Genomic DNA, 25,808 nt, shown 5'->3' with positions numbered 1-25,808 from the left:
AACACACCATTTGTTACTTCTTGGAGAGTGGTGTCTCCTAGATTGGCTAGGTGTCACTTGGGAGCCTCCAACAAGATTGTGGAGTTGAACCTAGGAGTTTGTAAGGGCAAGGAGATCACCTACTTCGTGAAGATCTACCGCTAGTGAGGCAAGTCCTTCGTGGGCAAAGGCCGTGATGGAATAGACAAGGTTGCTTCTTCGTGGACCCTTCGTGGGTGGAGCCCTCCGTGGACTCGCGCAACTGTTACCCTTCGTGGGTTGAAGTCTCCATCAACGTGGATGTACGATAGCACCACCTATCGGAACCACGACAAAAACATCCGTGTCTCCAATTGTGTTTGAATACTCCAAACCCTTCTCTTTACATTCTTGCAAGTTGCATGCTTTACTTTCTGCTGCTCATATACTCATTGCATGCTTGCTTGATATGTATTGTGTTTGTTAAACTTGTGCTTAAACTCCACTTAAACTTAAGAATATTAAAAACTGCAACTTTTGGCACTTAGTGTCTAATCACCCCCCCCCCTCTAGACACCTCTTCTCGATCCTTTCAACGTTGATGCAAGCTTTTACACCGATCCGGATGACTCTGAGTCTCAATCTGGATACATATTGAAAGTGGGAGCAATTAGCTAGAGTAGCTCCATGCAGAGCATTGTAGACATAAAAATTGTGAAATATATACAGATCTGAATGTGGCAGACCCATTGACTAAACTTCTCTCACAAGCAAAACATGATCACACCTTAGTACCCGTTGGGTGTTAGTCACATAGCAATGTGAACTAATCACATAAAGATGTGAACTATTGGTGTTAAATCACATGACGATGTGAACTAGATTATTGACTCTAGTGCAAGTGGGAGACTGAAGGAAATATGCCCTAGAGGCAATAATAAAGTTGTTATTTATATTTCCTTATATCATGATAAATGTTTATTATTCATGCTAGAATTGTATTAACTGGAAACTTAGTACATGTGTGAATACATAGACAAAACAGAATGTCCCTAGTATGCCTCTACTTGACTAGCTCGTTAATCAAAGATGATTATGTTTCCTGACCATAGACATGTGTTGTCATTTGATGAACGGGATTACATCATTAGCGAATGATGTGATGGACAAGACCCATCCATTAGCTTATCATTATGATTGTTTAGTTTATTGCTATTGCTTTCTTCATGACTTATACATGTTCCTCTGACTATGAGATTATGCAACTCCCGAATACCGGAGGAACACCTTGTGTGCTACCAAACGTCAAAACGTAACTGGGTGATTATAAAGATGCTCTACAGGTGTCTCCGAAGGTGTTTGTTGGGTTGGCATAGATCAATATTAGGATTTGTCACTTCGTGTATCGGAGAGGTATCTCTGGACCCTCTCGGTAATGCACATCACTATCAGCCTTGCAAGCAATGCGACTAATGAGTTAGTTGCGAGATGTTGCATTACGGAATGAGTAAAGAGACTTGCCGGTAACGAGATTGAAATAGGTATGATGATACCAACGATCAAATCTCGGGAAAGTAACATACCGATGACAAAGGGAACAACGTATGTTGTTATGCGGTTTGACTGATAAAGATCTTCGTAGAATATGTAGGAGCCAATATGAGCAACCAGGTTTCGCTATTCGTTATTGACCGGAGATGTGTCTCGGTCATGTCTACATAGTTCTCGAACCCGTAGGGTCCGCACGCTTAACGTTCGATGACGATTTATATTATGAGTTACCTGATTTGATGACCGAAGTTTGTTCGGAGTCCCGGATGAGATCACGGACATGACGAGGAGTCTGAAAATGGTCGATAGGTAAAGATCGATATGTTGGAAGGCTATATTCGGATATCAGAATGGTTCCGAGTGATTCGGGTATTTTTCGGAGTACCGGAGAGTTATGGGAATTCGCCGAGGGAAGTTAATGGGCCTTATTGGGATTTAGTGGAGAGAGGGAAGAAGGGCCACGATGTGGCGCGCGCCTCCCCCCTGCCCAAACCGAATTGGGCAAGGGGTGGGGGCGCGGCCCCCCTTTCCTTCTCAATCTCCCTCCTTTCGTTCTTTCCTACTCCAAAAAAGGAAAGGGAATCCTACTAGGACTTGGGAGTCCTAGTAGGACTCCCTACACTTGGCGCGCCCCTAGGAGGGCCGGCCTCTCTCCCTCCCTCCTTTATATACGTGGGCAGGGGGCACCCCAAAGGCACTCCAAGATTTGTCTTAGCCGTGTGCGATGCCCCATCCACAGTTACACACCTCGGTCATATCGTCATAGTGCTTAGGTGAAGCCATGCGCCGGTAACATCATCATCACCATCGCCACGCCGTTGTGCTGACGGAACTCTCCCTCGTCCTCAACAGGGTCAAGAGCTCGAGGGACGTCATCGTCCTGAACGTGTGCAGAACACGGAGGTGCCGTATGTTCGGTACTTGGATCGGTTGGATCTTGAAGACGTTCGACTACATCAACGCGTTACTAAACGCTTCCGCTTTCGGTCTACTAGGGTACGTGGACACACTCTCCCCGCTTGTTGCTATGCATCTCCTAGATAGATCTTGCATGATCGTAGGTAAATTTTTTGAAATACTACGTTCCGCAACAACAATATGGATCATCTAGTATACATTACTTAAGAAGCGTGAAGAGAGCAAGACTACAAAAATCCTAGCACTCAACGTTGATTGACCGATATATGAATTCCAGGCATTGCACCATAACTCCTATGTCTTTTCTAGTTGCACTTTTATGCCCAACATGGGAAATATGTACAAGTCTGGGGGGGGGGACTTGGAGATAATCTTGAATTTTATGCCAAGAAAAATCGCAGAGTACCCATACTATAGTCGTAAACATGGGCAATGATTTATATAAGCTCCCCTATAGGATAATATTCTATTTTTGGCCAAAAAACCTGAACAAACTCTATAGTGAAGGGATATAATTAGTGAAAATAATGATAGCATTGTATAATTGGTTAGTGTCATTGAAACTTGATAATTGCGAGGAGGCACCAGCTAGTTTGTATGATGCAAGACAGGAAATCAAAATTTGCAGAGCCAAAAGAGAAGGATCAAGGGAGTACTAGTAGGAATATCAACAATTTTATGAGCCCGTACATGAGCCTGCGGTCTCTCAAATGACAACTATCCCAGTTATCAACCCGAAAAATATATTTGCACAAGTGTTAATATTTCAAAAGAACATCATCACAACAATGGATTTGCTTCTTTGAAATAAGCTCATTGTATTTCGAAGATGAAGCATGTACCTTGATAAAGCCCTCAATGGAAATTACTACTACCCAAGAAAATAAGTAGCTAGGGAATTTTTTGTTTTTTCATAGATATTCATGACATAATTAAGTTCATACTGGTAAATCAAGAAGCGTAAAGAGAACAACACTTCAAAAATCACAAGACTCGATGTTGAGTGACGGGGATGTGAATTTTTGGCATTCTACCATGACTCCTTCCTCTTTTTGAGCTAAACTCTTATGACCCTTGGTCAGTGGCAGAAATATGTACAAGACCCCTGGGGGGAGGGGGGAGGGGAGCAGTGCCACCCTACCAACCAAACTTGGAAATAGTCATGAAGAAAATTTATCCGATTCTTCCTAGTCATCAACAATTTTATGCCAAGGAAGATCGACATTATTAAAAAGAAAATGTGCAAACAACCAAGTCACCACCATAAACCATGTTGAATATGAGACCATCATAGGTACCACGCAAAACACATTTGATCTCATAATGATATTGTAGATTGACCACCAGCCCAAATCCTTTGACAAATCTCCCTTTGATGATGTTGATAATTACTATGATAAATATCATAGTGCACCCATACAAGAAATCTTTGTAGACAATTACGCTTCAGTTACTGAGGAGAAAGTCATTTATTGCCAACTTATACACTCTCGAATTTCTAACGAACCAAACTAGAAAAGCACACCCTCAAAATATTTTTAAGATATTTGTTTAACCTGTAGATCGTACAAAACATTATCGGGATATTAGAGTATACTCAAACACATATAAATGCACTATTTATACGGCACGAACACACTCATCACCCCTCCCTTGAATTCTATTTTTCTCACCATGTTTACTTTGATTAGAGTTCAATTAAATGACCAAAGTTAAAAATTATAATAGATTTTTGAATTGTATTAAAATGACTATTTTCTCCAATATAGGTATATTATTGATGATTTTTGAATTGTATTAAGATTTTTTAATTAAGATTTGGTAATGAAAGGAGGTATATGGAAGTACAAATATTTAGTATGAAAAAGGTTTGAAGATTAATGTTATGAAGAGTTTATACAGAGAACCTAAACTAGGATATAGAAATATCTAATACCTGATTCATATCAATAGTTTGAAGGGCCTCTCGCCGGGTAAATATGATTGCAAGGTTTTAATTTTTGAGGCAAATACACCAGAAGTACAACAAGTTGCACGTGATGACCACTTTAGTGCTTGATGTTGAAAAATACACAAAACTGGTGCAAAAACTTGTGTTTTGGTGCACGTACGGTTCAAAAGCCAGATGCGGCTGTGTACAGTGCCACCTCAACGTGACAGCATGGCGGCGGGTCCTATTGTCAGTGGCTGGAAGCCTTTGGGCGGGCTGGAGTTTGGTCTTTTTTACAAATACCACCCTGATTTGATGCGGGCGGGCTGGAGTTAACTGAAACTCATCTATATGCATACGCATTGCCCTGGTCTATGCGCCTCCTCTATTTCATTTCTCCTTTTCTCCAGCGATCAACTCGAGGCGGAGACGACGCTGGCAACCCTCGAGCACAGACGGTGAGGTGATGACGGAGGAGCCTCGGCGCCGCCCGCCTGGCGAGGAAGCACCACGCTATGGCGAGTCCTTTCTGCCCTTTCCGACGCTTCTCTGACCCATCTCTCAGCCCTGCCTGTGCCATGTTTTGGTTAGGGCAAAAGTTGTACTCGATCATGTCGTGGAGATAATTTATTTTTCGAGTTCTGAGTGTGGTATAACTAGCTATGGTTGCACAAGAGCATCGAGGCCCTGAAGATGTGATTCTTCTTAGGGTTTATCTTGGGTTTATAAAGTTGGTAGTTTTGTCATAGGATTTCATTCAAGATCGCCATGGGAAATAATTTCAGTGGTTAAATAGGACCATGAGATGTCTAGGGACATTCTTTTTCCCATATGGTTAGCAATGTGTGCACGGAATATGAGAGATTAATTCAAACTGAATGTACGCTTGTAACTGAATTTTTTTGGCAGTGTGTTAACTGAATTTTTGCACAATAGTTGAATGTAACTGAACTTTTGAACACATGAATTGTAGATAGTTTCAGTTAACAAAGATTGACAGAATAACCTATGGTTAGGGACAATCTTCTGCTCTTAAGGTTGACAATGTGTGCAAGGGATATGCGAGAATAATTCAAACTGAATGTACGCATGTAACTATTTTTTTCACAGCTAGTTACTGATTTTTTTACAGTGTATTAACTGTTTTTTTCGACAATGTGTAGTTAACCTGATTGTAACATGAATTGTAGATAATTTCAGATTAAACTATGTTTGGTAAACCAGATTGTAACAAGAATTTTATATAGTTTCAGTTAACTAAAATTTAATATGAACTCCTTTCTGGCAATAGTTTCTATTTACACTTTCAGTCAAGAATCATTTTAGATAGGTTTAGTTTACAATTTGTTTGTTTAATTGAATACACATTTATCTTTTTATTTGAAATGCATATTCATTTCTCTGTTTCCCTATTTATTGTGTGAACTGCATATGCATTTATCGGTTAGCTGAACGTGTGTGTTAACTGAATTTGCAGGACCTTTTGATGGTCTTTTTACTGTCTAGATACACCATAAAGGTTTCTTTTGTGGTAGTGGAAGCAATATGACATATCTTGACTATGAAGTGGACTTCTTTGACAATTGTGATAGTGACACTTGGTCTATATTGTGGATTGATGACTTCCTCAAGCAGTTGAGCTATGACAGAGGTGTTTCCAAGCATGACATATATTGGTGTCAACCTGGCAAGTCAGTAGCAGATGGTCTGAAGCAGATTACATGTGATGCTGACATACTGTTAATGATTGGTGCAACAATTGAGCACAAAAATTTGCTCCTCATTATTGACCATGGTGATACACTGCAAACTCTTACTGGAGATGATGTCACGACATATGGAGTTCCTGAATTGCCCAAGGTTATCACTCCAATCAAAGACAACAAGGGGAAACATAATGTTAGCTTTACAAAAGAGGCCATTTTCACAGAATTTGCTTCATCTGGTGAAGGTCCAAAACAGAAGAGAGCAAAAAGAGCTAGGAGGTTTGTTTCATTTGGTGAAGGTTGTAGTTCCTCAGGTACTGGTGTTGGTGTTGAAGAAATTGACGAAGGATGGTTGAGCAGTGATACAGACCAACAAGATGCAGGCATTGAAGAAGAAACTGGTGAGGAATTTCATGACAGTGACTTTGAACCAGATGTGGGGGGTGATGACTTGTTTGATGAGAATGTGGACAAGGATGTGGATGCTCACAGAGAGAGGGAGTTCATACCAGACATAGAAGCAGAACTTCCAGAAGATGCACTTGATGACTCTCACCTGAATTTGTCCAAAGAAGAAAATGAGAAGTTAAAATACAATTTTAGAACATTTAACTCAGTTACTGATTTGAACGCACCCACCTTCAGGCTTGGAATGGTTTTTGCTGACATGAAGGAACTGAGAGTTGCAATAAGTGCCTAGAGTGTTAGAAACAGAGTGAAGTTGAAGAAGACAAGGAATACTGCAACTATATTAGTTGTAGTGTGCAAACCAGGATGCTCTTGGCAATTGAAGGCAGGCAAGGACAATAGGACAAACAACATCCTCATAAAGAAGTTTAATGGAGTACACACATGCACCAAGGCTTGGGATCTGAAGGTGTTGACTGCACCTTTTCTGACTAGAAAATTCAGAGAAGAGTTCAGAGACAATGAGAAAATGTCTCTGAAGAAATTTCAAGATAAAGTACAGGTTGAATACAACATGATTCCAAAGGGAAGCAAGCTAGGAAGGGCAAGAAGGGCAACAGTTAGGGAGATTAGGGGTGAAGATGATGACCAATACAAGTGGTTGTGGGATTATGGGCAGGAGCTTAGAAGAAGCAATCCTGGCAGCACATTTTTCCTTTGCACGAAGCAATTGACTGACGAGAAAAATAAAGTGACAAGAGACCATTTCTCCACTCTTTATTGGTCACTGTATGCTTGTAAGAGAGGGTGGCTTGCTAGTTGTAGACCCATCATTTTTTGGATGGTTGTCATATAAAGACCAGGTACAAGGGCAACATGTTAACAGCTGTAGGAATTGACCCCAATGATTGTATATTTCCCATTGCCTTTGGTTTGTGTGAAGTGGAGTGCACTAGCAGCTGGGAATGGTTCTTGGCATCATTGAAGGCTGATCTTAATATATTCAACTCATCATCCTACAAAATCATGAGTGACAAGCAAAAGGTCACTACTTGCTATTTCTCTTGACATTGCTTTCATTTGTGTACACTCGTTTTGTGACAACATTCATCTTAGTTAAGTTGTTTGCTTGGTAGGGTCTAATAAATGTTGTGCAGAAGGTATTCCCACATGCAGAACACAGATTTTGTGTTAGGCATCTATACCAAAATTTCCAAAAAGTGCATAAGGGTGAGCAGTTGAAGAATGATCTTTGGTCAATAGCAAGATCCACCAATGACATTGCATATCAGAAGAATATGGACCATATAAAGTCACATAGTGAGGGTGCTTACAAATGGGTTGAGAAACTGGCTCCAAGAACATGGATAAAGGCCTTTTTTAACTCATTCCCCAAGTGTGATATATTGCTTAACAACATGTCAGAGGTATTCAACATGTTAGCTCCTCACTTCTCTTCCTTCGCACTCAAAAGTTTTTGCAACTAGCATTCACATTTTAGTAGTGCTAAATTATTTGTCTGCCACTCCTAATTAATTGTAGTTACATACTTGAGGCAAGAGAACTACCAGTTGTTTCAGCATTGAACAACATGCACATCAAGTTAACCAACATAATTGTTAGCAAACAGAGAGAGTCAGACAAGTGGACAGGGAGACTTTGCCCAAAGATCCAGAAGAAGCTCGACAAGTTTATTGAGTGGGCAGCTAATTGTATGGTCCAAGAAGCTGGTAAAGGGGTTTTCCAGGTAAAATCCTTTAACAACACATAATTGGTGGATCTCAACATGAACAACTGTGACTGTAAAAGATGGGAGTTATATGGAATACCATGTCATCATGCTGTTGCATGTGATAGGCATGAAAGAATTGAGCCTGAAAGCTTGGTGCATCCATGCTATTCTATTGAGAGCTACAAGAAGGCCTATGTGTACAACATTATGCCATTGAGGGACAAAGGTCATTGGGAAAAGATGCATGGAATTGATGTGTACCCACCAGTGTACACTAAAGTGATGGGAAGGCCCAAGAAAAACAGAAAGAAAGATCCAGAAGAGAAGAAAGACAAGAATGGAGGGATAAAACTAACCAAGGCAGGGTCAACCATGCACTGCTCTATATGTAAAGCACCTGATCATAACAAAAAAGGTCACCACAAGCATGTTAATGACATTCAAAATGAGCAGGCAGCAAAACAAGTAGAGGAAGATTTTGATGACCCTAGCCTCATTGCTGTAATGCCTTCTTTCCTTTGCATTATTTTAGTCTACAAATTTATTTCATTTAAGTACATATCAAAACTCTTATTTGCTTTGTGTTTTAACATTTGCAGAACATAAGTCCCCATAGAGTCAGGCCATGTCTTGATCCAACACAAATTCCTGAGTCTATAGTATTCATGATGTAGGAGCAGGTACTAACTTATTTACTTTGTGTTATTTTAGTCTCTGATATGCACTAACATGTCTACTTTATGTGCCTTTAGGAGAGGTTTGTATACCCACCTATCAGAGATTTTGGTCCTCTACCAGAGTCAAATTTTATAGCAAATGCTAGAGCAGAAATCCCAGGTCCGGGAGTGACAACGGCAATGGCAAGGGGTAGGGTCAGAAGAGGTGGAACTGATGCATCAGGAGCAAGAGATGGAGCTGCTGCATCTGGAGCAAGAGGTGGAGGGAAAAATGCAAGAGTAGCTAATTTTGCAAGAGGAGCCGCCAATGTTGCAAGAGGAGGAGGGCACAATGCTAGGGGAGGAGGAGGACACAATGCTAGAGGAAGGCACAACACAAGGGGAGGAGGGAATGTTGCAAGAGGAGATGGAGACCACAACGCTAGAGGAGCGAATGTTGCTAGAGGAGCAAGAGATGCACCTCCTGGCTTCTACAACCTCCATTTTGGAGATGATGAAGCCAACAGAAATGAAGCAGCAAATTTCATGTCGGCTGAAGAAGAAGTTCTGATCACTCAAAATGCACCTGATGATGAATGGGCTTATGATTTCCTATCCCTGTGACGTACAGGTTGAAAACATGAAGTTCATGAATGAACTTGCTTTTCAAACACTTAAGTTCATGGATGAACTTGGCCTAAACCCTTTTATTTTCTTTTACATGTGTTGAACTTGGCAAGAACTTCAGTGACGAACTTGGAATGAACCCTTTTGTTTATCAGTATATGTACTGAACTTGGAATTTTAATGCTTTTTGTTTACCGGTAGATGTACTGACAGACACAAGTTGCATAGTTTATTTGAAAATATTTAAATGCTGATACAGGACACCGTCCTGAAAACCAACAAATGTCGACAACATTTAAGTTTTATTTTTTGTGGGTTTGGAATAGATTGACCCAACAAGCTACTGTAGTCGACAGACGGCGGGGCTGCGCTATTGCTACCATAAGCAAAAAAAATGGTGCTTTCATTCTACTACTTTTGTAGCTGGGATCTCTCTTTCTGACGATTCAGCTCTGCTTTTTTGTGCGTGCTTGCTCCATAATGATATGACCAAAGGAAGCTTGCTTTTTTGTGCATTACTCTGGGCACTTCCTACATTTCATTCATACTCTATATATCTACGTTCTTGCTTGTAATTAACCAACACAGGTCCTGCCTGCATTTTAGTGTCTATTGCACTGTCGAATCAGCCAGACAGTTACTGTGTGTACTGTTAAGATCTTTGCTCCACTATGAAGGGCCTATTGCTCCACTGTATTCTTCTTATATCATGTTTAATGTGACTGTTCTTTGTCCTGTTAATTTGTGCAAACAAAACCTGAAACAAAACAGAGGCAAAAGACATCCAATACAAGAAACTGAAGCAACATTTCCATTCAACATTCTTAACATTCATGACAAGAAACTGAAAATGGCATCCAGTACAAGAAACAATACTACCCCGCCATCCATTACATTCCAAAGCCAAAAATCATGATAGCAGCAAAGAAAAGCATCCTATCCCTACAGTCCAGCCTCTTCTTGTTCATCCTTCATTATCTTCTTCTCCATTTTGTGCCCATCCTTCTCAGCAACCTTCTACGTTCCACTCCATTCCATTGTAGCTGGGATTAAACTGGTACAGCGACAGCCGAAAATCAAACTCGGGGAGCACATCGTCCTGAAAATCAAGAACATCTCACTTTTATTTTCACTACACTACCCTACAAACTACTGAGACAGAGAGAGGGTGGAGAGATTCAACACCTGCGATTATTTCTAGCTCCTCCTCCTACTCGAGCGGATTGGCCTTGCCGCCCATCTCAGCTACATCTGGGGGCCGCCACCAAATCCGCACCGCCGCCGGCGGGCTGAAAAATCCGCACCCCCATCGCCGGCCCGAAAATCCGCACCGGCGGCCTGAAAAAACGCACCGCCGCCGCCGGCCTAAAATTCCACACCGCCGCTGCCGTTGGCCAACTAGGAGGGGATCGTGGGGAATAGAACGTGATTTGGGAACCGAGAGTTATGACCTATGGTTATAACACGAATCGGGGACTTTTTATGATAATCCACATCAAATCAGGATGGTATTTGTAAAAAAGACCAAACTCCAGCCCGCCCAATGGCTTCCAGCTACTGACAATAGGACCCGCCGCCACACTGTCACGCCGAGGTGGCGCTATACACGGCCGCATCTGGCTTTTGAACCGTACGTGCACCAAAACACAAGTTTTTGCATCAGTTTTGTGTATTTTTCAACATCAAGCACTAAAGTGGTCATCACGTGCAACTTGTTGCACTTCTGGTGTATTTGCCTCTTGATTTTTCATGTTATAATTTCCTTCTCATCAATGTACGCAACACACGGAGATGAATACCTTCGTTGAGCACATAACAAGTGAAAGATATTAGCGAAATTTTGGTGGAATCATTATTATGTAGGTTAATATTTTCTAAAGCATACCTTAACATCAAATATATAATGTCCTGAGCAGGGGGATCATCGTTAGATTTGTTTTCCCCGAACTTTGGACATGAGATGACATATGAAAATTTCATATCTGCAAGGGTGTCTAGTTCAACTGACAATGACGGGTCGACATTGCTCTTATTTGTCCTCCCTAGGTCGCTATAGGTCTTTCATATAATCTTGTATGAGGTTTTCAAAATGAGATTACTTTACTAGCTTCCAAGAAACGTGAAGGTCAAAACTACCAAATCATCATAACTGTAACCTAATGTAATATGACCAAACAACATAAACTAGTTGATCTATTCAGCTTGATATTCCAAGGGCATATATCTTCAAAGTCAACGTAATTGTCTCCGTTTTAGCCCTTTGGACAATAATGATCTTTATTACAAGACACAAATAAAACAAAGAATAATCAAAGGCGCCTGCTAGGCGTCAACCGGCTGACTCCTGGTAAGGATCAGCCGGTTCATGCACCATCCGATTCAAAACATATGTGTCGTCTGATCTACCTCCTTCACTTGCTCATCTCACTTCCCATCTGCTCAAAGGAAAGCTTGCTCATGCGTCGTTGTCCTCGCCAGTAGGGTCACGTCTACGACAAACTCACATGTTTCAACACAACATCGCCCATCATCGGCCTGTAGTGCACTGCCGTCGACGACCTTGCAGCACGACCCTAGGATAGTTATGTTGTATGTTTGCCAAGTTCTATGATATGTATTGTATCGAGAAGGTAAACATATTATCCTATCTATTTAGCTCATGTTATGAGAAATATGTTTCTGGAGAAGTTTTCAAAAACTAAAATCCTTGAAAGTGTTTTCTCTAGGCGGAGTGGTATGTTGGGTCACTAGAATGCAGAGGTCAGAGATCTAGCACGAGAATGGATGCATGCTCAATACTTATGGGGACCACATCTCAGGTTTAAAGAGATCGATCACATTTCAATAGAACCCAATGTCTTACTGTATAACCTCGTGATATACGGCTCTGACTTTAAGTATGCGGTTGGAAACATAGCAGTGTAGGTGGGGAAAGGTGTTGCTAGAGTGGTAAGGAGGCCACTTCTAACTCACTCTGTCACAATCTTCCTTCGGACGTGCACAAAAGAGTGTAGTGACTATTGACGTATAAATGCATAGCCCGCCTTTCCCCATCAGCTTGAGCTTATGAGTTCAAGACCCGGCTGACACAATTAAATTGCCGCCCATTTTCGCTCCATGTTTAGGCCTATGAAAGCCAAACGTGAGAGGGAGTGTTGATGTATAAAGGCATAACCCACCTTTCCCCATCAGCTTGAGCTTTTGGGTGACAAAAGTGATTGGTTAGGTCATCTAGGGAAGTTTATTAGAAACCTCACGAGAATGTCAGACCTAATTGATTAGTCATGCCACTGGTTACGGCCAATATAAACTACTAAGTTCTAAATGGCCAAAAGATCTCGTTGTCTTGGCTTTTTAAACATTTGAACCAGATACAGTGTTTGCTAGTAGTCTTCGCGGAGTTGATCACCAAGCATTCACAGGTGAAAGGAAACCGCTTAATGACTAACAGATTAGGTGCGGGTTAAATGCAGAATGGACTCACGCAGCCATATACTCCCTCTGTAAACTAATATAAGAGCGTTTAAATCATTATTTTAATATTCTAATTAAATCATTATTTTAATATTCTAAACGCTCTTATATTAATTTATGGAGGGAGTATATTGAAAAATCTAGTGTTGTAGTTAATTTGTAAGGGAATCTAGGATCGGTGTTTCAAAGCTTCAAAACTAGCTTTTCACAGAACAAACCATAGAAGCCCTATTAGGACCTATCGTTATGCGTGTATACGTCTTTGTTATCCACCTCGATTCAATATAGCTTGCAGGTAGCCACCGTACTCACCTGTTACGTGTCATGTGAAGAATATGACTAATGAAAGGAACGTTGAACGTTGAAGCTAGGGACGCAAGCCGCCTCCACTCAACCAGCGGCGTTGGTGGACTCATCGACCTTCATTGTTGTGTCCGTTATGTTCTTATATGTTTGAGTTACAAATGAATTTGACCACTGGCGACGTTGCATTAAGTATTATTATTATTATCATTACATTTTCGGTAGCATGTGATGTGTGATCGTACGTTTACCTCTTGAAATCTGAGTATGCTATGCTAGGGGCCTAGTACGACGTACACAGAGACTTTTGGACCCTTGAGAGTTCGGGTCATCACATAAGTCTTCTTGACATCGAGAGTGGACGATCTGTACACGGGGTCATCTGCACCCACTTTTTAAAAATGTATTTTTACGCTTTTTGTAATGTTCAAAAATTCTTATAAAAAATATGCATACATGTTGGCAAAGATATATCCACGGCACAAAGTTTTGTGTAAAAAAATAATTATTTTGTCTCAGTAAAAAAGACAAATTTTACTACTTCTAAATAGTGTTTCACGGCACAAAATTTTGTCTTTTTTGCACAGACTACAAAAAAGTTATTTTTCTGTGAAACTTTCTACACACACATAGACTATGGAGATGTTCCCGCGCACCTATTTTCAGAATTTTTGACATTGCAAAATGCGCTTTTCAAAGTGAATTCATATGTACCCGGGTTCATCCATGCACTTCTCTCTTAACATCCAACAACTTGAATGGGGAGTAGAAAGCTATCGTGAATGCTTCTAGAGCATAATTGGTTTGATGCCAACATTTGGCATTGCCAATACTTGGCAAGCCAACAATTGGCAATATCAAAAGTTGCCAATAGTTGGCAACTTTTTGTGAGGTTGGCAAGGAAACATGGTAGCCAACCAATCACTGGACAAAATTTGGCATTTGCCAAATGTTGGCATGCCAATTTTTGGCATCAAACCAATTGGCTACTCCACCTAGCCTATGCAGCACCTGCCACTTAGAATCTGAGTCACGCAAGTGTGTCCAGTGAAGGGGAGGCAAGTTGGCTACTCCACCTAGCCTATGCAGCACCTGCCACTTGTGCGCCACCGCAGGCCCGGCCGGCCGGCGCCCAGTGCATATTACGTCCCTGTACATGCCTACGAAGCTCCGCCGCTACCAGACGGCGTTGTGCACAATGACAAGCTATTAAAAAACGAGGCCGTCCTACGTACCGTGCAAGCCGGGGGTGCTGAGTTAATTAGCTTCATTCATGCAGATGCAGGGACGGCAGGGTGTAATTTCCGGGTGATAAGAGCTAGCCAGTAGCAGCCTGCTGCTCTTTTATTTACCGGGGTCAGCTAGCTAGCTAGCAAAGCAGAGAGAGACACAACAGCGGAAGATCGATGGCGGGGAAGTGGGGGCAGCAGGACAACCCCTTCGAGGAGGTCGAGATCGAGGTCAACCCTTTCTCGGTACGTTCATTCTTGATGAGGAGTTTTGTCCGATACTTTCTTGGTAGAGGGAAGAACCAGGGCCGGCCCTGTGTTTTGGGAGGCCCTTGGCGAACTCAACGACATGGGCCCCTGTGTTTTAGATCACTTTTTTTTCAGCACCCGACAAATGATTTTTCTTAGGTAAGATGGCAGGCTAATGTCCTAAAATAATGAAGAAAATAGAATACAAAGAATTAGAAATCTATACATCAGGTGATTGAAACCCTAGACATGTACTCCCTCCGTTCCAAATTACTCGTCGTGGTTCTAGTCCAAATTTGAAACAGAGGGAGTACACAGCATGACAGAAAATTAGGATGGATCATGGATGAATAGTTGAATGCGTACTAAAGAATCAAAGAAACTGCTGAAGTTTAGCTTTGGATGGAATCGGGGGATGGAACAGGAATATGATACATGGATGGATACGTACTGTATTGCCGTCTTGCCGGATGCCGGATGGCTGAGCAGCGCGCGCAGCGACGACAACCAGCAGCGGTCGACGAGAGGATGAAGTCAAGAAGACGAACCGACGAGGGACGAAGGCACAAGACCAGATCTTAGATTGATTTGTTTCACAGAAGCGAAGCGAGCGGCCGTGTGGCTGGCGTGACGCTTCGCGATCGCTACCTAGGGCACCTAGCTATGGGTCTAGCCCATGTCCTTCCGTTTCTCTTGTATAGTTTTTTTCTTATGTATTTTTTGCTGAGCTGTATAAGATGTATCCTAATCATGGGCCCCCTCCCAGCCTGGGCCCTGGGCCATTGCCCCTCCGCCATACCCCCAGGGCCGGCCCTGGGAAGAACGTAAGGGAGAAAAAAAGTCCACAGGAACAATCGTAACTATTTGTCGCTTGTCAAGTAGAATGAACTATGAAGCAACAAGTTTATTACTCTTACGATGACTCTCAAATTATGTCTGTACATTTCATACTATCCTTTGTTGTAGCTCCATCTACCTAACTGTATCATGATCTGACGATATACTTTTGTATTTACGTAGCAACCACGCCCGACCCCGCTCCCTCACGAACCAGTTAACTTCTACAATGACATCAGTGCACCTGTCAATATGCCTCTCGATACGAAAAAGGTATCTCAACTTCTTCAGTGTTCTTTCTAAATTTTGGTCAAGAATAAAATTCTTCAGTTGCTTGTCACTAGCCTAACATTTTTCTGCATTGCATGTGCATGATGATGGTTTTAATTTGTCCTTTGTATTGGAGTTGTGCAAAATATCTCAAGCTTAGATAAGTGTATTTGAACATAAATTAATTCTATAAGTTTTACCTAGGTACCATCTTTTGCTGAAATAATTATCTTAACTACTCACTCCGTTCACTTTTGTAAGACCTTTTAGACATTTAAGACAGCACCTAAAACAGTTCAATTTCAGCTGTCCTAAACGACTTACAAAAGTGAACAGAGGAAGTAGTAATCTTTCAGAGTAATAATTGTGAAGGTTTAGGAAGTGTCCTCACATCCCGTAGGAGGTCGCACGCGTATTTTCTATTGGGTAGTATAGGAATCGCCTGTGTTGTGGCTTACACGATCATCAACCTACGCCAGTAGGATTGTTACAGCAAGATTGAAGTAAAGGAAACTATAAAAGTCAAGCCCTGCACAACTAACTAACTTACTAGAGAATCCATCTAACGATAACTAGTATATTGGGGGAAATTTGACAGTACTGACTGATTTTTCAGTTAAGCCAAATTACTTGGTTAGAACTGGAATCTGGAGTTACATTTCTTCATCTCATTAGTTAGTTTCCTTGCAGTTCCAATTCTCCATTGTCATTTCATTTATTTTTGTTTTATTTTTTATACATCACCCGCATATTATTTGATAATGCCGCCTACAAACATAGGACCTGAAGAAAAAGGAGAAAGAACTTTTGGCTAAAGAGGCTGAGCTGAACAAGAGAGAACAAGTATGTACTGTACTTGATAAAATCAAGCTTGGCTTGCCATTGCTTTTGTATTAAGTATGCAGTTGGATGTCACACGTATATGTAGTTCTATATTTTTATTTCGGTTACATTTATTACTAAGTTGTAGTATGTGTTTGTCTAATTTTATTTGTCGCTAGGAAATAAAAAGAAGGGAAGATGCTCTTGCAAGAGGTAAACTTTAACTTGATCATACTCAAATACTATATAATCAATCCCTGTGAAACTCAGCATAACCTTTTTATCATTTCTCTCTTGATCATACGCAGCTGGAGTTCTTATAGAGCCTAAAAATTGGCCTGCCTTCTTTCCTGTCATCCATGTGGATATTTCAAATGATATACCCGTGCACTTGCAGCGAGTACAATATGTTGCATTCGCATCGCTCCTAGGTACAAAACCAGCAGATGCAAAAGCTATTTCAATATATTTTGATTTACTGTCAGTTCCAGAATAATCATGTTTACATTTTCCATGCAGGTTTGATCATATGCCTCTTCTGGAACTTTATATGCGTCACTGCTGTTTGGATATTAGGGGACGGTATGTTTACAGAAACTTTGTTTATTTGCATTTTTTTACGAATGTTTATTCATATTAAAAATATGATCTGAATTCATCTGTTTGTGTTGTTTTAGTTATAAATCTTCGCTGTTTTTCCTACATGCAGAGGCAGGTCCTAAGATCTGGTTCCTGGCCATCATATACATTATTACTGGAGTCCCAGGTGCCTACTATTTGTGGTATCGACCTCTCTATCGTGCGATGAGGTACTCTATTTCTCTTTCTGTTAAACTGATACAATGCCTTCAAGTAGTTACAGTGCATGGTCAAATCTCTTGCTCACCACTTGATATGATCACAATTTCACTAGGAAAGAGAGTGCTTTCAGATATGGATGGTTCTTCATGTTCTATTTTGTAAGTGTTCTGTGCAAGATGGATAACTTCGAATCCATGTTAGAGACTCGTATTCTGTACTTGTTTCAGTGGGATATCTAATGTTTTTTTTGGTGAATCTGCAGTTTCACATTTGTTTCTGCATATTCGCATCTGTTGCGCCATCGATTCTGTTCTTGGGACGTTCATTGGCGTAAGTTATCTTACCGGTTTACCTAATGCCTTTTTGTGAATAAAATTCTATTTTCCCCATAAAAAGGTAAATACTGAATATCGGGACTAGGTGTTCAACTTATTTTTCACTAGATCAAATATCATATTTTGTCCTTCTACATTTCAAACAAAGTTTCTCTCAAAACATTTTAAAGAAAGTGGTGCAGAGAGTTGTATTTTCATTGTTATGTCATACTACTTTGTAATTCTTATTTCTTAGAACTATGGCTCCACTTTATTTGTCTTCTCCTATCATTTGCAGAGGAATCTTTCAAGCACTGAGCGTAATACCATACAGTGCTACAGTTGGGGTGAGTGGATATTATATCAATGCATTTCTACCATTGTGACAAATAACCAAAACTGAAGTTTGAGGGGACATGTTTCATATTTCCTGATTCAAAAATCGAATCTACCACCCCTCCGATCCATATTAACTCTCGTAGATTTAGTACAAGGGAGTAGTTTCATTAGAGATTGTTACTTCTGAACATTAGGTGTTACCTTGTCATATTCTTCAGACAAGGGCTAGTTGCAAGGATGACAAGGCTGGTTGCAGGGATAGAACCAACCGTTGGCCCCTTTGCAACATCCACACTTTGATCGAACTGAGCACTGCTATATTTTTTCTTCAGATATTCTACTTCCTGGGTTTCACCTTGTTTGTCCTGGAAGCATTGCTAAGCATATGGGTCATGCAGGTAATTAATCAGGCAAACAGCTGCACAAAATTACTTGCAGAGAAAATATTTGGCACTGAAAACCATTGCTGTAAATTACTTGCAGAGAGTATACCGGTATTTCCGCGGAAACGGGAAGGAGGCGGAGATGAGGCCTGACGCGGCATCGCGGCGTCCATCGTTTTGAGCTTCGACATCCCTGCTCGCCATGGCTCCTCCGGTCGGGGAAGAAGATCTAGCATGTGGATTTATTATTGTATTTTGTGTGTGATGACAGTCCGGGTTATAGTTGATCACAACTGCATAGTGACTTATTATTTTTGTGAATAGTATTCCTTTTTATTTATCTGATGAAAAAGAGACCCTTAGACGCAAAAATTGGAAGAAGAGAGGGCCAAGTCCGTGGCTTCTGATGTTGCTAGTTGCCAGCGTGTCATTTCCAGGCCGGCAGCTTGCTGCATACCGATCGTTCGTGTAAATGGAAGATGCACTTAGGCCCTGATTGGATTGGCGTTTCACAGCGCCATACCCTTGTAAAATATACAGACCTCCATCGGTCGTTTTTCTTTCCAGGTGAAAATCAAGTGTGGCCGGTGTTATACACCTATAAAATAAATACAGATCTATGTATGAAAATATACCGATGCCAAACGGGGCCTTAGTGTACACCATTGCTATCAATTTTTTTTTCCCTTTTTGCGAGGACCGTCACTATCAAGTTAGCGTGGATAGGGCGGCAAAGAAAGTCATGCTTAAGAGAGAAGAAAGTAAGAGGCCCGTTGGTGCGACGGCAATAAAAAGTAAACACCGCGGCCGGACAAAATCAACACACGGACTTCGCCAAGATTTACCATGGTTTTATACTAGATGAGTACGTGGATTATACTATCCTCGTTCTAGTTCTAGAAGTGCTGATGCATGCAACTTCGTGTGAAGGCCAACTGATCCTTGCCTCCTTGCGTAGAACAAGTCTGCTCTGCCCCTTCGTCTCTCTCCTGGCACCTGCGCTCAGGCAGAAGCAGAGGAAAAAGGCAGAAGCAGAGGAAAAAGGCAGAAGCGGAGGAAAAGCAGGGGAAACCCAGAGAGGAGAAGCGCGCGAGGGGTGATCCATGGCGGGGAGGACGAGGTACGACAACCCTTTCGAGGAGAGCGGTGGCGACGAGGTCAACCCTTTCGCGGTAAGGTCGCCGGCGAGCTCGGGCCGGCTAGTCCTCCCCACCTATCCGGCTATCCCACCCGTTTCATCTAGCTCAGTCACCGTCTCACCGATGGCTTGGGCGGTTCTCGTCTACTTGTTCCTTTTCTTTTCTTTTTTCAGTTTACCTCCTGTTTCTCCTTGAACCTTCATGAGTTGCTTCTTTTTCCCGGATGCACCCTCTGTTGGTCAATACTGCTTCTGTTGTTAGCATGCTGCTGCATGCTTGGTTTACAAATGCTCCTGCAAAACCACAGAGTACTCTCCCCATTTCTTTTTACTGCGCATATAAGTTTTATCTGAAGTCAAACTTCACAAAAATTGTCCGACTTTATAGAAAAACAAATATCAACATTCACAGTATGAAATCGAGGACCAAGCGGGTGAGCTCGCTACCCACCAGCGTTCGAGTCCTGGACTCGTCGCTGTGTGTCTCAGGAGCTCCTTCTATAAAAATAAACCACCAAGTGATAGTCCTGGTAGGTCTTATATTTTTACCATACGAAATCAATATTACTAGATGCATAGTGAAATTAATTTTCATATTGTACTGTATACATTTTGTTTTGCACATGTTGATATTTTGTTATATAAATTGGGTCAAACTTTACAAAGCTTGACTTCAAACAAATTTTATATGCAAAAAAAGAAATGAAGAGAGCATATTGAAAAGACAAAATGATGTGTTGCAGGACGAGAAGCAGACATGAACCTATATTTTTTCGAGAAGAAGGAAGAGAGCAGATGTTGTACCCTCGACTTATTAAATGGGCCAAAAAGAAAGAAACAAAGTGTTAGTATATAAAGTATCATATCAGCATAGAAGACTGAGTATATATACCAATTGTCAATTGCTTGCATCTATCAATCTTGAAGATCCGCAAGTCCGATCCAGTCTTCAGTAGGTGATGCGTGAGGGCATGTGTGTGTAGTGATGTGAGTGTTTACATGTGTGCGCCTACATTGTAATCGGTATTATAAACAACAACAAAGCCTAATCGGCGTAGGTTGCTCGTCTCTTTTCTTGTATCAGATAATTACGAAATACAAACCCATATTTGAGCAAGTAAGGCTTGAAATGAATCGGGATTGCATATACATTTATATACCCAACCAAGTTAGGCCCGGTGCCAACTTATATCTAGGTTTTTTAATATTCGAATTGACCGAAGGTTTTTAAGTCCCAACCGATTTAGAAAAATAAAACTTTAGTTTAGTGAAAAGTGCAACTTACTCTTTTCTCACTTAATTATACTTTTCTAGGAATGTGTAGGTTTTTCTCGTGTGTGTGTGTGTGTGTGTGTGTGTGTATTATGTACATATAATCAATTGTTTATTAGGACATACTTCATTTATTTATTTGTACATATACATGTTTTTTTGCGGGGATTGTGCATATATGGTTTACATACACCATGTACAAATTAGTTTGTTGATTTTGCCCTTGGAATACATAGGTGCTTCTTGTAAATGCTCAAGAGAATACTTCTTTATCGGAGAAAAAACTCAAGAAATATCCATTAATAGTTTCTTTTTGTTTTGACGTACCTCAAGAGATATGTGTGCATTCGCCAATAGAACTTGAATAGAAGTAAGAAAAGGTTGGACAAACTAAATGCTATTGGTTGGTTTGGAGGAAATCAGATTTTAGAACAGAGTAAGCTAGTTTCTTACCAACTCATCAATTATTATTTCTTACCGGTGACATATTGAATCAATAAAGACTGCCTTTATCAAAGAAATGAGAGATAATGACTAGTTGATGTTCTGCGTGTAACTTTATCGAGTCATCATGCTCCTGTACAGGACAAGGCTACAAGAGAAGCACTGGCTGCTCAATCCGGTTATTCCGGCGGTTCACTCTATGCAACGGTGACTTGTAGTGCATAACATGTTCCTAACAAAAAAATATATAAGTGCTCTCGTCTGGCCGGTCATATCACATGAAAGTTTCATCCTCTTGATGCAGCAACCACGGCCTAGTCCTCCTAGCAGCACCCGCCTTTCGCCTCTTCCTCCAGAGCCAGCTGACTTCTACAATGACTTTGCCTCCACACACACAAACAAGGTAGTCATACTATTTGATTGAGCTTTAAATACTTTGTTTGATGTAACTTCCAAAAATGAATCAATTAAGCTCATCTTACTTGCTTGCTGATCATATGAAGGACATGAAGATAATGGAGAAGGAGCTTCTGGCGAAGGAGGCTGAGTTAAGCAGGCGAGAGAAGGTATCTAGATAACAACTGAAATAGACCGCACTGCCTTATTTTACACTCCGTATATTGATTTTTATGTAACCAGACAGTGTCCTGCAGAATTGTGGTGGAAAGTCATTAGTTGTACTGTTTACTTTTTGACACACATAAATATGTTGTTGTTGTTGTTGTTGTTGTTGTTCTTGTTGTTGTTGTTGTTGTTGTTGTTGTTGTTGTTATAACAATAATAATAATAATAATAATAATAATAATAATAATAATAATAATAATAATAATATTTACTCAAACAATATATTCAAGATTGTATCCTCAATGAAGAAAATTATTGGTTCTTGATCGGGCTCAGCCCTCGAATTACAATAGTTGCCATTGCACATGGACAGATGACCTTTTTTCTTATTTCTTTTCTTTCGACAACTTAGACTTTGGTTAGTTTGCTTTCGGTTTTGTTCTTGCACTCTATGCTCATGCTCTATCAAAATAATCACTTGTCCTGCCTGGTTACAAAAAAGTTTATGTTTTTAATCTTAGACTAATACGTATATATAATTGAAGATTGGATCTTGAGTCTTGGTAGGGCATTAGTTCACGATATTAGATCATTCCCTGATATTAAAAATTTAGGTTGCTTGAGCTAGACGCTCAACATGTCTAGCGGCAACAATCTATTTAGGTAAAATTATAAAAATTTAATAGCCACATTGTGTTTAGTCATGGTTATGAAGATATAATTGTTTTGACACTTTAGGACAATTATGGCAATCTTATGGTTGTGATCATTTTATATACAATTATAAATATTTGATAGTTGTGATCTGTTTAAGGTAGTTATGTTGGTTTAACTAATATGTTCAGATATAGTTATTCAAAAAATCTAATTATTACGATCCATAACTATAAAATGGTTCACCAAATCAATGGTCAAATGTTCTGTCTTTTTTGAAAATTTCTAGTGATCTCTCTATTTTCTTTCATATTGTGCATATAGTATATAAAAGAAATAGACGTGTTGAACCTTGGTTTGTGCCATATAGGAAATTAGAAGAAGGGAAGAAGCTGCAGCACGAGGTGGAGCTTCTGTTCTCAGTCTATTTTTTCTCTCTCCTTTGTTCTTCCCAGTACCATCCTGTAATTTAGGGTTGTTTTTCTTCTTCTTCTTCTTTTAGTGTATTCCCTTCTTTGTTTTCAGCTGGCGTTGTCATAGAAGAGAAAAATTGGCCTCCATTTTTTCCCATCATTCATCATGATATCAATAATGAGATACCCGTGCATCTTCAAAGAACACAATATGTTGCCTTTGCATCACTTTTGGGTATGTTTTCTACGACATTTGCTCAAAATTACATTCTTCCAGCTTAATAAAAATAGAGAAAAAGCCAATAGTTTAGTGGCCATCATGCATTAGAAATAATGCGAGTTTTTACTGATTTTGGCAAGGTTAAATATTTTTTTGTCTCATGTAGGATTGATCATTTTCCTATTTTGGAACATCGTCTGTGTTACCGCTGCTTGGATTAAAGGGGAAGGTGCATATTATATAGCATACAATTTTCTTTGTAAAAATCTATATCATAAAACCTAGGTGCTATATGCATCATTAACTGAATTTTATTTGAATAGGTCCCAAGATCTGGTTTCTTGCGGTCATCTACTTTATTCTTGGTTGCCCAGGTGCCTACTATCTGTGGTACCGACCACTTTACCGGGCCATGAGGTACATTTGATTTTGTACATCTGCAACTTCCATATTGATGAAAATTTTAGATTTTTTATACATGGAAAATAATAATAGATCATTGTTCTGGGTGAATTTTTTTGTTTACAACTCATATTACAGGAATGATAGTGCTTTGAAATTTGGATGGTTTTTTCTATTTTACTTGGTAAGTAACCTATGAAGTTGATGCAAAAATAGCAGTTCACTGTATCATATTATGTACTTGTTTATTTGGGATAATAAGCTCACTATTTGTTCTTGTTGACTCCACAAAACAGGTTCATATTGCTTTCTGTGTGTATGCAGCTATTTCTCCTTCAATTCTGTTTGTGGGAAAATCACTAACGTGAGTTTCCAACAAGTACTTTTACTTTGTTGGGACATGTTTCATTATGACATTATGAGAAAAAGGAATTACACCCCTTGGTCATGCTAGTTTCTTGCTTCTTTTTGGAAATACCATAATTTTTGTGCTTTCTAGGGAAGGAATTAATCCTCGCGTTAGTCGACTTGTACAGGAGATCACAAAGGAAGCCCTCTTTAGTGTTTTGCCGGTGCCTTTGAGTTTGAGTATATTTGGCATTGGTCTTTGTTTGTTCGGTTTATCAGTGCGACTTTCATCTTTTCTGATGTTTTTGAATTTGACCGGTATGTGTGTGTGTGTGCGCGCGCGCATGCACTATTTGTATTCTATGTTAGTGTTGGGACCCTTTTTGGGAATGCTCTGTTTCTGCAATCTTATTTTCTTCTTAATATAATGATAAACAACTCCCGTGTCAGCTCAGCAAAAAAAACTATGACAATATGTTTTAGACTTTATTTAATTACAATTGTAAAAACAAGCTTCAGTTTTTTTCACAACTCTTTCCATGAAAACAAGAACTTCATTCTTTTATACAATCCATTTTTTATGTTATGACGACACTTCCTAGTTTTGGATCCAACACGACTTGAAGCAACTATGTAAGAGAAATGGTATATTTTCTTTTACCTTGTTTATTGTTTATGCAGAGGGATTTTCCCATCGATCAGCTTGATAGGGAAGAGCGTCATAGTGGGGGTGAGTCAAGTCGTTGATTACCTCATGAGTCAACCGTATAAGTTATTTTGTTAGATAATTTGCCAATAGGAAACAATATCTTCAAGTCTTCCATAACCATCTAGCTTGCAGGTGTTCTACTTTCTTGGCTTCGCAATGTTTTTCCTCGAGTCATCACTAAGCATGTGGGTCATTCAGGTGATACTTTCTCTTCTCTTATCTCAGTACCTTTGCTTCGGTCCAGTGGATTCTGAAGAGCATATTAGCGAGCTTCTAACTGAGCACCAAAATTATCGGCTCCATGCAGCGCGTGTATCACTATTTTCGAGGAAGTGGGAAAGAAGCACATATGAGGCATGAGGCAGCACGCGCCACAGCTAGGGCAGCATTTTGATACTGAAAAATGATGCATACATCGATATGGTTTTACTGTCACAACTTCTAAATTTAGAGGCTTGTAAGTTAACTGGCATGTAGGACTTTGGTTGTCCTATGTAGAAGTTTATGTACTTGTTTTAGATTTGTCCCCAGTTTTAGACTCTTATCAAGCTATACATATAAAGTGTGGGATTATTTTTCTGAACAATGACTGGTGCAAGAGTGTCCCCACCTGAATATATTACTCAAAAAGTTTAACCAGACTGGGTTTTGGTCAAGATTACATGAGCCTGGTGGAGGCATGAGTCTATAGTGTGAAATTCGATACAATGTTGCTGAGAGTTAAGGAGATATGGCGAGCACCACCATGAATAAATTTGAAGTCTGTATGAATCCCTGTCAGGATAACACATAAAAAACAAAATACTGCAACCATGTTCAACGAAAACACTATTACTCAGTGCATAAAAGAAGTCTCAGATGTGCCGGAAATTAATGCTGAAACATAAGATGACCACTGAAAGGAATAATTTTAACTCATGTTCAGCAAGAAATTAAGGCTAAACCAAAAGTAAATTTTCTTACAAAATAATTTGGAAGAAGATTCAAGGGTGGAAGGAGAGGATGGCGTCCAGGGCATGCAAGTAGATACACTAGAAGGAAGGATGTTGCTGAAAATGGATTAATTTGGAGAACTGTGGATGGAGAAAAAAATTCAATATTTGGGGTGATCCTTTGGTTGCTAAGATAAATATACAA

The 25,808-nt window shown here is 40.1% G+C and overlaps 2 protein-coding genes and 1 long non-coding RNA gene across 5 annotated transcripts; 2 read left to right on the top strand and 1 right to left on the bottom strand.

The window, feature by feature from the left end:
• Nucleotides 1-10,274: 10,274 nt before the first annotated feature.
• Nucleotides 10,275-10,955, bottom strand: LOC123107050 (uncharacterized). The gene is made up of 2 exons (XR_006451580.1): nucleotides 10,672-10,955; nucleotides 10,275-10,585 (listed from the first exon to the last, which is right to left on the bottom strand). It is a non-coding gene; the product is annotated as an uncharacterized lncRNA (long non-coding RNA).
• A 3,609-nt stretch (nucleotides 10,956-14,564) lies between these two features.
• On the top strand, nucleotides 14,565-18,688 carry LOC123107049 (secretory carrier-associated membrane protein 4-like). The gene is made up of 12 exons (XM_044529059.1): nucleotides 14,565-14,738; nucleotides 15,762-15,851; nucleotides 16,629-16,691; nucleotides 16,850-16,883; nucleotides 16,979-17,101; nucleotides 17,190-17,252; nucleotides 17,386-17,479; nucleotides 17,584-17,629; nucleotides 17,734-17,801; nucleotides 18,084-18,132; nucleotides 18,457-18,522; nucleotides 18,608-18,688. The coding sequence occupies exons 1-12, from the start codon at nucleotides 14,670-14,672 to the stop codon at nucleotides 18,686-18,688; spliced, it is 846 nt and encodes a 281-aa protein (XP_044384994.1). The 5' UTR covers nucleotides 14,565-14,669.
• A 601-nt stretch (nucleotides 18,689-19,289) lies between these two features.
• On the top strand, nucleotides 19,290-25,254 carry LOC123103732 (secretory carrier-associated membrane protein 4). Of its 3 annotated transcripts, XM_044525399.1 has the most exons (14): nucleotides 19,290-19,372; nucleotides 19,466-19,679; nucleotides 21,503-21,568; nucleotides 21,666-21,764; nucleotides 21,865-21,927; nucleotides 22,950-22,983; nucleotides 23,105-23,227; nucleotides 23,379-23,441; nucleotides 23,536-23,629; nucleotides 23,753-23,798; nucleotides 23,911-23,978; nucleotides 24,644-24,692; nucleotides 24,804-24,869; nucleotides 24,979-25,254. In XM_044525399.1, the coding sequence occupies exons 2-14, from the start codon at nucleotides 19,611-19,613 to the stop codon at nucleotides 25,063-25,065; spliced, it is 927 nt and encodes a 308-aa protein (XP_044381334.1). In that variant the 5' UTR covers nucleotides 19,290-19,372; nucleotides 19,466-19,610; the 3' UTR covers nucleotides 25,066-25,254. The 3 variants fall into 3 exon arrangements, with proteins under 3 accessions (XP_044381334.1, XP_044381335.1, XP_044381333.1); XM_044525398.1 differs by having other exon boundaries at nucleotides 19,310-19,679; XM_044525400.1 differs by lacking the exon at nucleotides 23,911-23,978 and having other exon boundaries at nucleotides 19,303-19,679.
• Nucleotides 25,255-25,808: the final 554 nt, after the last annotated feature.

Source organism: Triticum aestivum, chromosome 5A, assembly GCF_018294505.1.
Source record: "Triticum aestivum cultivar Chinese Spring chromosome 5A, IWGSC CS RefSeq v2.1, whole genome shotgun sequence".
In the NCBI taxonomy this organism is placed as follows: domain Eukaryota; kingdom Viridiplantae; phylum Streptophyta; class Magnoliopsida; order Poales; family Poaceae; genus Triticum; species Triticum aestivum.
Note: the sequence above shows the minus strand (reverse complement) of the source record. Positions and strands in the feature narration are given on the sequence as shown.

Coding starts and splice junctions, on each gene's coding strand:
- LOC123107049 (XM_044529059.1), top strand. CDS start 14,670: ATGGCGGGGAAGTGGGGGCAGCAGGACAACCCCTTCGAGGAGGTCGAG. Junction 14,739..15,761: donor TCGAGGTCAACCCTTTCTCG/GTACGTTCATTC, acceptor GTATTTACGTAG/CAACCACGCCCGACCCCGCT. Junction 17,802..18,083: donor TTCTTGGGACGTTCATTGGC/GTAAGTTATCTT, acceptor TATCATTTGCAG/AGGAATCTTTCAAGCACTGA.
- LOC123103732 (XM_044525399.1), top strand. CDS start 19,611: ATGGCGGGGAGGACGAGGTACGACAACCCTTTCGAGGAGAGCGGTGGC. Junction 23,630..23,752: donor CCACTTTACCGGGCCATGAG/GTACATTTGATT, acceptor CTCATATTACAG/GAATGATAGTGCTTTGAAAT. Junction 23,979..24,643: donor TTTGTGGGAAAATCACTAAC/GTGAGTTTCCAA, acceptor TTGTTTATGCAG/AGGGATTTTCCCATCGATCA.